This window comes from Siphateles boraxobius, unplaced genomic scaffold (genome assembly GCF_051911475.1).
Source record: "Siphateles boraxobius isolate OS27281-9 unplaced genomic scaffold, OSU_SipBor_1 21, whole genome shotgun sequence".
NCBI lineage: Eukaryota > Metazoa > Chordata > Actinopteri > Cypriniformes > Leuciscidae > Siphateles > Siphateles boraxobius.
Window position 1 is genome coordinate 2800155 of NW_027508822.1, and position 14078 is coordinate 2814232.

Genomic DNA, 14078 nt, shown 5'->3' on the forward strand with positions numbered 1-14078 from the left:
AGAATGCACCGCAACATGGTATATAATTGTCACCATTGTTGAGGATCACAGGCTGATTCTTGATGTCTGTGTGTGCCCATAAAGTAATTAGAATAGAATAGCTTTTAAGAAATATTTGGGTAATATTTATATTTCTGAAAATGTTATTCTGTGTACTCAAAAGGTTAAACTCTACAAATGAGTTTTGTGACAAATGATGATTATGTCAAAACATAACCAACACCAGTGCATCAGCTTTCCTTGTTGTTCATTTGGCTGTTATAACTCATGTACAGCAGCCAAACAACATCTAAAGTTAATGATTTAAGGGTCAAGAGTCCAACTAAAGCAGACACTGATCACCATAATGGTGACTTAAAAATGTGACGTTCTCCTTCAGTGATCTGCTTGTTATCATCAGGTGCCTTCAATAATGCTCAATCATCACTCAATTATTCACTTAATTATCTCATTAACTTTAACACTGGAGTGGGTGGAATAAAAATGTGGCAGGACTTTTACTTTCTGACCCCTGGACTTTCCACCTCTGACCAAAACTCAGGTCTTAGGAGGTTAAGATTTCCATTGTTAGAAATCCAGTCATACTATTGAATCAGGGGTTCTCAAACTCGGTCCTGGAGGGCCACTGTCCTGCAGAGTTTAGCTCCAACCCTGATCAAACACACCTACCTGTGAGTTTCAAGTAGGGCTGGGTGATATATCGCATGACATTGTTATGCACATCTCGTCAGTAAAGGCGGTTCCTTGATTAGTAGTAAATCCCCTTCACCTGCTTTCAGATGGAAGATATGATGCAGATATCAGTGTTAAATTAACACTCAAGAGTGTTAAAGTTAATGAGATAATTAAGTGATTAAATTAGTGATGATTGAGCATTATTGAAGACACCTGATGTTAACAAGCAGAATCACTGAAGGAGAAAATCACAAATTGTAAGCCACCGTTTTGGCGATCAGTGTTTGCTTTAGTTGGACTCTTGACCCTTATACTCTCAATTTAAATTTAGTTTGTCTGCTATTTTTGATTTATAACAGTCAAATGAACAACAAAAAGTGTGTTCGGATGGTGTTGGTTATGTTTTGGCATAATCATGCTGTTATCTGAAAAATGAAATTTAGTTAGTTTGGTTTTACTAAATAGCAACAGCTTTGTGATTCTACAGTATATGATTATCAGTATTTTTCTTATAATCCAAAATATTTAATAAACATTGTTCTGATCAAAACACTTTCAATTGAATTTATTTAGAGACACAGACATCAATAATCCGCCTGTGAATCTCAACAATGGTGACAATAATAATGCATGTTGCAGTGGCTGCCACCAATCACAACTCATTAATGGCTCCCATCATGCATTGCGGTATGAATAAATTATAATCTGAATTGTCTGTGTAATTTACTTTTCCTAATTGAATATTCTGCTCGTCCCCATTGTTGAGATGCATAGACTGAATCTTGATGTCTGTGTGTGCCTAAAAGAAAGATGTTTTTTTATAAATAACTTTTAAGAAATCCTTTATTTTATATGCACAATTCTGGATATTTATGCAGAATCACAGTTATGCTGTAACCAACAGCACAAATCGCAAACATAGAGTTCAAATGATGACTGTCATAATATAACCAACACCATCAGATCACTTTTTTTCTTTGTTCATCTGGCAGTTATAACTCAGATACAACAGCCAAACAAAATCTAAAGTTAATAACATAAGGGTCAAGCGCCCAACTAAAGCAAACAATGATCGCCATAACGGTGGCTTACAATTTTATATTTTCTCCTTCAGTGATTCTGCTTTAGCTGTCTTCAATAATGCTCAATCATCACTCAATTAATCACTTAATTATCTCATTAACTTTAACACTGTGTGGACTCATATACACTCACAGGAGTGTTAATTTAACACTGGAGTTTTTGCTGTGTACAAAGAGCCGTAGTTCACTGACAAGCTGAGCCATATCGCATTCATTATCGCTGGCGATACGTCCGCGATATTGATGCGATATGGCTCAGCTTGTCAGTTAACTACGGCTCTTTGTAGTAAATGCCGCTCCATCTGAAAGCAGGTGATGGCGATTTACTACTAATCAAGGAAACGGCTTTACTGACGAGATGCGCATAACAATGTGATGCAATATATCGCCCAGCCCTAGTTTCAAGTGATCCTGAAGACCTTTATTAGCTTGCTCAGGTGTGTTTGATCAGGGTTGGAGCTAAACTCTGCAGGACAGTGGCCCTCCAGGACAGAGTTTGAGAAACCCTGTATTGAATGGTCGTGCAACACTCTTTCATTTTCCCCTGAGACGAGAGAAATCCTCTATTTACCTTTTTCACTTCCTCCTACAATGACGCAAAAATCGTCATTTTACGTCATTGTAGGAGGAAGTGTAAAAGGGGGGGTTTTTGTGAAGACTACAAGCACTAGTTCCCACCCTTTCAAACCCGCCCATAGGGGGTTTGGACCTAATGCGCTAACAGACCTATCAGATCAGTGCCAGTGCATTTGATTTCACCGGGAGAAACTTTTTGAAAATATGGACGAAGGTACTGAATACACAGACGGATGCATTATGGAGGATCTGTATTTTGACGAAGTTATGGTAGAAACGGATGTTCGTGGCTACCTTTATGAGCCACAGTATAGCGACGAGCAGCTGAGGGCTATGGAGGAACCGGAGGCGGCTGATGCCCCTGCCACCACAGCTGATGCAGACGATCTGCCTGCTGCGGACGAGGAGCCCGCAATGGCTCGAGCTGGGGCAGATTGGTGGTGCCTGTGCTCTCACTGTGCGCCAATAGACATAGAACAAGAGTCTGTCTGCTGCCGAGAATTCCAGCGGTACTACGGAATCGGAGGATGACACGGACGTGTGTGTTGTTGCTCACCCGAGTTTCGCAACCCATATGGATAGCGGCGTCCTGGAGACCTACTTTAAAATAGCTAAGGTCAACTGGCAACGTCAGCCAAAGCCTACAGGGTCAAATGGTCGTCTTTCTGTAAAGTAAGTTTATTTTCATTTTGTTGACACGCTAACGTGGCAGGTTCATTGCACAAATATCTTGCAGTTAAGCTAGCTACTGTAGTGGGAGTGGTCTGCGGAGCTGAGCATTGCAATGCACTATGGGGATTGTTGTCTACAATCCACAAGCACTAAATAGTCATTTTCTGCCTTTTATCGGCCAAGAAGGTCCCAAATTAGAAATTTATGATACTATTCTACTACATATATGACCCACTTTCAATACATATTCATGTCTCCACCGGTGGAATGACCCTTTAACTACGGCTCTTTGTAGTAAATGCTGCTCCATCTGTAAGCAGGTGAAGGCGATTTACTACTAATCAAGGAACCGGCTTTACTGACGAGATGCGCATAACAATATCGTACGATATATGGCCCAGCCCAGCCCAGCATCGGAGGCGAAATCTGTTGGCGGCCATCTTTTTACAAGACAGCTAATGTTGATTGAGCATTCATCGAGAGAGTCACCGCTCTGTCTTTGCTCTGGAGAGCAGAACAGCGGCGTACGGATTATCGTTGCTGTATTTGGGTCCACCAGACCCTTCGGAGGTGAACCCAGTTTGGCGAGTTTCATCATTTGCTCCAGGAGCTGCGCCTGGATTACGGCCTCTTTCAGCGGTACTTCCGCCTGTCCCGCGCCCAGTTTGATGAGCTGTTGTCCCGCATCGGAGCGAGGATCACCCTCGCCCTCACCCACCTAATCTGTAATTTATTTTTGTTTTGATGATAAATGGAGCCAGCCTAGGCTACTACAAAAGTGATTAAACTGTCCTGTGATTTTTTTCCCTCACACATGTCCACTTTGTCCAGACACGAACTATGTTCTTGCACAAAAGTATGTTGGTTCTCTTTACATTAGAATAATAATAATGTTTAATATAATCTAGATTAGATATGGAATAAATAGCATACAAAATTAATGTCTCATATATTAAAATCAAGTTTTTATGTGATAAAATATTTACTTCACCACATAACAGCAGCAAGCTGGCTCCTGATTGGTTAACGCGACGCGAATTAGAAGTCCCGATTTTTCAACTCGGGCGGCAGACGCAAATTCGTGTCAAACGCGTGAATGCACAAAAAGCACTAAATAAATTTAAATCGCTGTGGCTCAGTGATTATGAAAGTTCTGTGATTTGTGGATTACTGATAAGCGCGATTCTGGAGAAACAGGTGTTTATTTATTCATTCTCAGTGTTGAGAAACGTAGCCTGCATGTGTTACGTTATTGTGTTACTAATAACTATAGTACCTAATTATGTTACATATTTATTTTGTATGAAAACTAGCGCATTAGTTACTTATGGATTAAAAAGTACTGTTGTAGCCTATCAGTGCTGTGCAAGCTCTCTCACACAAACAGACCGCACGCACAGAGAGAGAAGATAAATGTAAATTGAAAATTGACAGGCTAAGTTCAAATTTAGTTCTTGGATTTACTATTAACACACCCCCATATTTCGGATTCATCTAAACTTATACTTGTATTCTTTTTAGAATAAGTGATTCGTTCTGCTATTATTGGTCATGTGACAGGACTCCTGTCTATTCAACTATTTTCAATAAATATGTTTGTATTGGCAAGCGTTTATTCAGCTAATGCATGTCCTGTTTAAAATGTGCAATGTTCAAATGCAAAGAGAGCACGTCTCAAATAAAATAATTTTTAATAAACACACATTTTCTGTGTGATTTAGTATCATATTTGGATATTGGAATAATACATGAAGTAGCACTATCTTAAATGTACACATCTATTTGTTGTTGGTTTTTTTCTGTTTTCTAGGGGTTTCTTAATTTTAGACTAGTTGAAAGTTGAAGTTGAAAGCATGCATAGCACTGGGCGATAGTGTGAATTAAGATGTTTTTGTAGGAGGGAGGATGGATCACGATGCCGGTCGTCGTCTATCCCCCCCACCCTACGTACAACAAAACACATTTCACACTTGCTGTTTCAGTTGTAATACTAACGCATGTCTTGTTCAGGGGTCTCTTCTTCACCTGTCAAAGCTGCACATAAAAACAGAGAAATTTGATTATAAGTGAGTAATCAGATGAACATGACATAATTAAACAGTGAGATGATACTGTATGATTCTTCCTGTGCTTCAAATAAACGCTTCATCATCGGCATGACTTTATGTTGTGTGTGAACATTAGTTAAATCTATCGGTAATGTGAATTAACAATATTTTAACAGTATCAGCAGATGGATTAAATGTATGAAATTGTTTTATTTAGCTCAACTATTTTTAAAAAAATGTATTATATTGCTTGTGTAAAATGAACCCAAAATAGGTTGGAAATAAACATTTACAAGTGATTTATAAATGTAATCAGATTACTTTTTTCAAGTAACTAATAAAGTAACACATTACTTTTAAATTTACATCAAAATATCCGAGTTAATTTTTCAAATAATTTCATATAGTTTTGTTTGTTGCCTCAGGGCAACACTATGCAGTTAGACTACTTTTGTTCAGGCAATATCATAGGGTTAGGACCATATTGTGCATTCAAGCTCTCCTGGGAAGTTTGGAATAAGTTCGAAAAACTCAAACAAATATTATAATGACGACAAAGCTGTTCTCTACCTTACACAAATAGCAATTTTAACAAAGGAATTAATCATTTTTGTATTTTATTGCATTTTCTGTTGAAATTCAAATTTAATAACTTATGTGTCATTACCGCAACAGGTGTTCATTTTATGTTAATTTAATAAATGTAGTCATTTGATTTGAAATGCACATGAAGAATATACATTATGTTATTTTAGGTTTGCCACATCACTTAGAAAATATGTCAGGTTTCAAAATATTTAATATATATATATATATATATATATATATATATATATATATATATTTAAAATATATATAAAAAATTAAGTTATGATTTGCAATTGCCATTGCGGTAATGACAGAAATCAGTCAAAATCAAACAAAAATGTTAATTTTAAATTATGGATTATTTGATTGTTTCAGGTTTAAAACCGTGAAGATGATTGTGAAGTGTATTAGCTTTCATAATGGTACTGATTTTTTCAGGCTAATGAGAATAGCCAAAAACATGTTTAATTCCAGAAATTCTGGCTTCAACCAGATTTCTAGTGTGTGGCGATATTTAATGGTCTACCATGAATAAAAGTGTTAAAAGTGTATCAAACATTTGTCTATTTGATACGACACTAGCAATGACCCGCACAGCTTTTCTTGCACGTGTTTATTGTATTTGTTTGCAGTCACACATGTAATTAAAGGGTCTGGAGAAAAGTACCAGAGAAAACGTTTCAGTTTTCTCTTAAATTTCAGTTGTCAACAAAATATTTATACTGTAAATTTACAAAAACATTTGTACTCTATTTCTACAAACCTATGGGTTTTAGCAAAGGATGGATGGAAACATCCCGGGGTCCGGATGTGGGCCGCAGCCCGCCATCTAAATATCAGTGGTTTAGTTTGTGTAAAACATCTAGTAGCCTATAATTTGTTAATTTGCACTATAACATCTTTATGAATTTTGTTCATTGAACTGTTTTGAATCTAATTTGTATTGGGAACAACTTCATTATGTTATTATTACCTAATCAGAAAAAAAATGAGTATTTGAAGTAACTGCGCGGAAGTTGAAAGCATGCATTGCACTGGGCGATAGTGTGATTAATTAAGATTTGAATGATTTAAGATTTAATTACGTTTTTGTGGGAGGGAGGATGGATCACGATGCGGGTCGTGCTATCTGTCGTCTATCACCCCAACCCTACGTACAACAATACACATTTCACACTTGCTGTTTCAGTTGTAATACTTACGCATGTCTTGTTCAGGGGTCTCTTCTTCACCTGTCAAAGCTGCACATAAAAACAGAGAAATTTGATTATAAGTGAGTAATCAGATGAACATGACAGAATTAAACAGTGAGAAGATACTGTATGATTCTTCCTGTGCTTCAAATAAACGCTTCATCATCGGCATGACTTTATGTTGTGTTTGTGTGACAGGAACAGGATTCAAAGACTCAGAAACAGGACTCAAGGATACAGAAATCACCAACGTTAACATCTATCATACATTCAACAACTCACAAAGACAGGGCAGGAACACAGGGCTTAAATAATCAGGGACATACGAGCTAACAGGATAACAAGGGGCCGTGGGAAAATCAGAAACACCTGGGAAAACTAATGAACAAGACAGGGAACCAAAGAACATGACAGGACACAAACCCACATCGTGACAGTTTGAACATTAGTTAAATCTATCGTTAATGTGAATTAACAATATTTTAACAGTATCAGCAGATGGATTAAATGTATGAAATTGTTTTATTTTAGCTCAACTATTGTTTAAAAAAATTATTATATTGCTTGTGTAAAATGAACCCAAAATAGGTTGGAAAGAAACATTTACAAGTGATTTATAAATGTAATCAGATTACTTTTTTCAAGTAAATAATAAAGTAACACATTACTTTTAAATTTACATCAAAATATCCGAGTTAATTTTTCAAATAATTTAATATAGTTTTGTTTGTTGCCTCAGGGCAACACTATGCAGTTAGACTACTTTTGTTCAGGCAATATCATAGGGTTAGGACCATATTGTGCATTCAAGCTCTCCTGGGAAGTTTGGAATAAGTTCGGAAAACTCAAACAATATTATAATGACGACAAAGCTGTTCTCTACCTTACACAAATAGCAATTTTAACAAAGGAATGAATTATTTTGGTATTTTATTGCATTTTCTGTTGAAATTCAAATTTAATAACTTATGTGTCATTACCGCAACAGGTGTTCATTTTATGTTAATTTAATAAATGTAGTCATTTGATTTGAAATGCACATGAAGAATATACATTATGCTATTTTAGGTTTGCCACATCACTTAGAAAATATGTCAGGTTTCAAAATATTTAAAATATATATATATAAATAATATATATATATATATATATATATATATATATATATATATAAAATTAAGTTATAATTTGCAATTGCCATTGCAGTAATGACAGAAATCAGTCAAAATCAAACAAAAATGTTAATTTTAAATTATGGATTATTTGATTGTTTCAGGTTTAAAACCGTGAAGATGATTGTGAAGTGTATTAGCTTTCATAATGGTACTGATTTTTTCAGGCTAATGAGAATAGCCAAAAACATGTTTAATTCCAGAAATTCTGGCTTCAACCAGATTTCTAGTGTGTGGCGATATTTAATGGTCTACCATGAATAAAAGTGTTAAAAGTGTATCAAACATTTGTCTATTTGATACGACACTAGCAATGACCCGCACAGCTTTTCTTGCACGTGTTTATTGTATTTGTTTGCAGTCACACATGTAATTAAAGGGTCTGGAGAAAAGTACCAGAGAAAACGTTTCAGTTTTCTCTTAAATTTGAGTTAAGTCAACAAAATATTTATAATGTAAATTTACAAAACATTTGTACTCTATTTCTACAAACCTATGGGTTTTAGCAAAGGATGGATGGAAACATCCCGGGGCCGCAGCCCGCCATCTAAATATCAGTGGTTTAGTTTGTGTAAAACATCTAGTAGCCTATAATTTGTTAATTTGCACTATAACATCTTTATGAATTTTGTTTATTGAACTGTTTTGAATCTAATTTGTATTGGGAACAACGTCATATTGTTATTATTACCTAATCAGAAAAAAAATGAGTATTTGAAGTAACTGTGCGGAAGTTGAAAGCATGCATTGCACTGGGCGATAGTGTGATTAATTAAGATTTGAATGATTTAAGATTTAATTAAGTTTTTGTGGGAGGGAGGATGGATCACGATGCGGGTCGTGCTATCTGTCGTCTATCACCCCAACCCTACGTACAACAATACACATTTCACACTTGCTGTTTCAGTTGTAATACTTACGCATGTCTTGTTCAGGGGTCTCTTCTTCACCTGTCAAAGCTGCACATAAAAACAGAGAAACTTGATTATGAGTAATCAGATGAACATGACATAATTAAACAGTGAGATGATACTGTATGATTCTTCCTGTGCTTCAAATAAATGCTTCATCATCGGCATGACTTTATGTTGTGTGTGAACATTAGTTAAATCTATCGTTAATGTGAATTAACAATATTTTAACAGTATCAGCAGATGGATTAAATGTATGAAATTGTTTTATTTAGCTCAACTATTGTTTAAAAAATGAATTATATTGCTTGTGTAAAATGAACCCAAAATAGGTTGGAAATAAACATTTACTAACAGTGTTGGGGGAAATACATTACAAGATATCAATGAATGTAATCAATTACTTTTTCAAGTAACTAATAAAGTAACGCATAACTTTTAAATTTACATAAAAATATCGGAGTTTTCTTTTTCAAATAATTAACGCAAGTTACTGTCACATAGGCTAATGTCGATAGGCTTGTTTGAGATGAGCAAAATCTGCGCAGAACCGATCACCGGTGATCAGCGCGAGATGCATGCCGGTTAGAAATGTGTCCGAGTGCGGTCCGCCTTGCTCTGATGTCATGCTGACGTGTGTCAAAAAACTCTCGCGACTGCAAGGTGGACGTGTCGGATTCTGCAGTCACGCGCAGTTGCTCTCCACCGACTGCGCTGGTCAAAAGCGCGATGGGAAACGCCTTGCTGACGACACAGCTTAATGTTGATTGGTTTAAACAACAGTGATGTATTGTTCTCTTTTAAAATGTTTGATTTTAACTCTGATATCCTGTTTTTTGTGTATATATTATGTGTGAATATTCCCAAACTCTCTGACAGTGCGATCTCTATGGGTCATGCAATGTAATTTTTATAAAAACACACACACACAAAAAAACGTCTGTATTAAAGAAAAAAATTATTGATAAACACATATTTGGAATGGAATTAAATAACAAGTACTTTGGGTGTCTTGTTCATTATATTTATTTTCATATAAAAGCAACATAACTTACATCCAGTTTATTAGCAAAACTGTGCACAAGCGTGAATCCCACAATCCATCTTTGATCTCGCAGGTGTCAGATTCACTGCGAGAAGAGAGAAATGCCTGCACTTTTTTCACTCCTCCCCTCACTGCAGCCGCCTAGTCTCACCTATATTTCAGGCGAGGCAAGGCCCATCTCAATCAAGCCTATTGTCATGTTTCTGTGTCTTGTCATATGATTCCCTGTTTGTCATGTGATCCTGCCATGTGTCTTGTCATTGGTTAATCGTCTGATCATTGTTCACAAGTGTTCCTTGTCTTGTCATTAGTCTGTGTATTTAAGCCCTCATGTTTGTCATGTGTCTTTGTCTGGTTAAGGGAAGATTTGATTATTGAAATTAAACATTTACGGTTGCATCTCAGGAACCTTGGAATCATTATTCCGTTTTGTTGGGTTCCAGCTCATACAGGTATTGAAGGAAACGAAGAGGCTGATAAAATTGCGAAAAAGATGTTGAAAAACAAATATATATTAATTAAATTTCCACTGGGGAAGGGTGAAGCCAAATCCATAATTAAATTTGAAAGCATGCAAAGATGGCAAACTGAATGGGAGGCAGAGTTTAATGCTAGACACTACCAGAAAATTCAGAAGAATGTGACCGGGAAAAGGGTTACTTTGCCGAGTTCACACAGAAGGGAAGAAGTGGTCTATATAGATTAGGTCACACAGGATTGAATCCTACTTTACAAACAGTTGGTGATGGTATTTGTTTATGCATAGAAAGCCGAGACAAAGATGATGTAAACCATGTACTTTTTGTATGTGAGAAATATAATGATAGTAGAAGAATTTGTCAGGAAATGGAAGGAGAGAACTAAATACATGATATACTTGAAGAACAGGGTATGAATGGGGAGAAACTTCTCTACTACTCATTTATTTTTCTTAATACTGGCATAATGAAAATAATATAATTTTTATTTTATTTTTATATAAACTAATTCAAGCCTAGACTCTAGTAGTTTATGGTATTACACACTCCTGTACAGTTGGTGGCAGTATAATACAAAAGTAGTCATCTGCCAAAAAGGGAAAAAAGAAGAAGATTATGTGTCTTTGTCTTGTTTTGAGGCTTATGTTGTGAGTCATATGTTTTGCCATGCCATGTCTTTGTTTTGTTTTATGTTTTGGATCTTTTGAATAAACTGCACTTGGGTGCTACAAACTTGCCTCCAGTGGATCCCGCCGTTACATAATGCAAGACCTTCATAATGAACCCAGCAGTTCTTTGTCTCTTGAACCTACGTCAAGGTGACCAGGCCATCGAGACCTATGTTCAGGACTTTTGTGGACTCAGCCATCAGGTAGATTTTAATGACATGGATTTAAAGGACATTTTTAGTTTTTGGCTGAACGAACTGGTGCAGTCTCGATTTCCAGGGAGAAAAATTCCTTTTTCCCTGGCCCAATACATTGACTATGCCTTGTTGGTGAGTGGCTCAACTTTTATGGTTGTTTTTTTTTTGGACGAGGAGCCCCCGCGGTGAATCACTTCACGTCAGGCCTGCCCTGTGTCTTCGAAAAAGATGGCCACCGCGCCTGAGTCAGCTCTGGAAGATGCAGTGCTGATCGTAGTGGCCACTGCTATTTTGTGTGTGTGGGCAGCACACACATCACCTACAACCCGTTAGCCTTCGGTCAAGATGGCCGCCGCCACGCCAGAGTCTCTTCCCAAGATGGCCAAGGTCCACCCACGCCAGACCACGTCCCATGTCCTGTCCCCCATTTTTTTTCCATTTGTCATGTTATCCTGCCACATGTCTTGTCATTGGTTAATATTTTTTCATTATTAATTTATTTATTAATACGTTTAAAGGTGCCATGTGTCATGTCCGGCAAAAAAATCAATTCATACTCCACATTCCATACCAGATGGGGGCAGTCTACCTCCAGAAAGTGAGTTGGTCTACTCTAGAGTAACAAACGAGAAACGGCATAGCCTCTATGCTCCGCCCCTACCTACATATGCTGCCCGCCTGATGCTAATTTAGCAGCATATATCAGGTTTGATTTTCATTAGCAATACCTCTTCTAGCTAAGTTATCATTAGTCAACAAAAAACATTCAGTCTCATTACACCTTGCAATGTTTTCCGTTACGTTTCGTGCGTCCATATCTGGGTTCATTATCATCAAAGACATTTCAAGCTTCTTAGCTAATGTTACATTTTATCATCAGCTTGGTAGAGATGGGCTCTGGTAGATAACAGGTGAAAACCGGATCGGATCTTTGGGTAGAGCTATCAAACGCTAACAGATACGGTTAGCCATCGCTAACATTACCACTTTTATCGAACAGCTTTCGATACATTTCTTTATTATAACTTCCCGAAAAAACTAAACAAACATTCAAAACAAACTTCTAGCGAAATACTAACAGCATCTTACTTACAAATCCAAAAGTTCGGAGTCGAACCTCATTTCTTTCATGTCCATTAGTTGTCTCCAGTGATGGAAAGCAGTGCCAATGTTTATTCTTGTAAGAACTGATACATTAGGAAATTCCAGACAGTCTGTTTCGGGGGTGACACTGAGAGGACAAAAGGACCTCTCTGGAGATTACCATTTGAACTGGCCTTCATGCATCATTGAGACGAAAGTCTCACCTCCGAACCAACTTGATCTACATCTCCCCTCACCCCCACCTGAATGCACCCAAGAAAATGTAGTTTTAATGTGAATGATTATCACAGAGTATTTTCATGTTTAGTATTATTTAAAATGTCACAGTACGACTGGTACAAATGTCTCATTCCCAAAGAAGTAAACCCAAAAGGTAATAAAGTTCTTAGGAAGTTTAGAAATATCTTCCACACCCTCCAATACTGGAGGGTGTGTCTTTGAGTTAACACCTTTGACCATTTGACTGAATGCTAATTTTCCACTGCTAGCAAATGGTGACTTACAGGTAAATTTCCACTGTGAATGATGTTTAGATTTGAAATGAGGTCTGAGTATATAATGAAACGCAGCGAGAGCTCAGGGCCTTTTCTATATCTGAGATCGGCCCGTGAGGCTGAGAGTTGTGAGACTCTCAGCCTCACGCATTTCTTGTCGGGTAAATTTTTTCCTCTTTGTTCTAGAGCATTTGATGGTTTGCATTCATTATCTTTCAATTGATTATGGAATTGTAATAATACATTTACCTGACATAATAAATTGTTATATTTGATTATTCTAACAGACTTTGACTTTATTTTCATTGGATTTAAAAGGAATAGTCAAACATTAACGTATATTTAATGATGCACAGATATCATTGAAAAACCTTTTCATTTTATGGAGTCAGATGAAACGAGTTAATACATAAGATAAAATGTATTGCATTTAACCAAAAATACTTTGCCACGAGAAAAGACAGTAACACGCAAAGACCTTCACCGCTAATTCGAATACCGCCATTGGATCGAGTTAGACGGCCTTACATTCTGGTTCTGCTCCTTTTTTTATCCGATTTTATTTGCGATTCCGAACGCCGTTTTTTCCCTTCAGCGGGTGGTTGTGGTGGTGGTAAGGGTCTCTTGCCAAGGGCTTCAGCCATTCTTCCGCTCTCTTCCCTGAACTGAAATGTAGTAGTGGGCTGTACTTTCCACACGATTGACATCAGGTTCAAGTACGCCCACAAGCCGTGCGACTTATTCGTGTATTGCAGTTTGGCTGGTGGTTATGTTGCCCGCATACCGCCTCCCATGGCCGAAACTGGTATTATGACACCTGTCGGGCCGGGGCTAGTAATTTAGCATGCTAATTCAGGTTGATATCTCAGCGGCACTGTAAATTTTCATTTTTTTAATGACATCCTCACCCTTATTTCTTCTCATTGTTTTGATGCGTGTAGCTCATTTTTTTGGATATTTTTACCTCAATTCTTACACATGGCACCTTTAATAAATAAAAATGTAACATTTCTTAAATTGCTTATTAAATGTTCACCTTTTGATTTATTACTGTTGCCTCTATTAATTATGTGTGTGTTTAATTTCCAACCTATATTGGGTTAATATTAAGTCAGCCATATAGTAATTTTACACAATAGTTGAGTTAAATAAAACTATCCAGCAGGTTGGGTAA

General features: G+C 36.9%; 1 protein-coding gene across 1 annotated transcript in view; it reads right to left on the reverse strand.

The window, feature by feature from the left end:
- Nucleotides 1–14078, reverse strand: part of LOC143746090 (uncharacterized) — a 48316-nt gene that overhangs the window by 4768 nt on the left and 29470 nt on the right. The window contains exons 7-9 of the mRNA XM_077237822.1: nucleotides 8927–8965; nucleotides 6844–6882; nucleotides 5001–5039 (exon numbers count right to left, since the gene is read on the reverse strand). Of these exons, the coding sequence (XP_077093937.1) occupies nucleotides 5001–5039; nucleotides 6844–6882; nucleotides 8927–8965 (117 nt within the window). The remainder of the gene's footprint in view (nucleotides 1–5000; nucleotides 5040–6843; nucleotides 6883–8926; nucleotides 8966–14078) is intronic.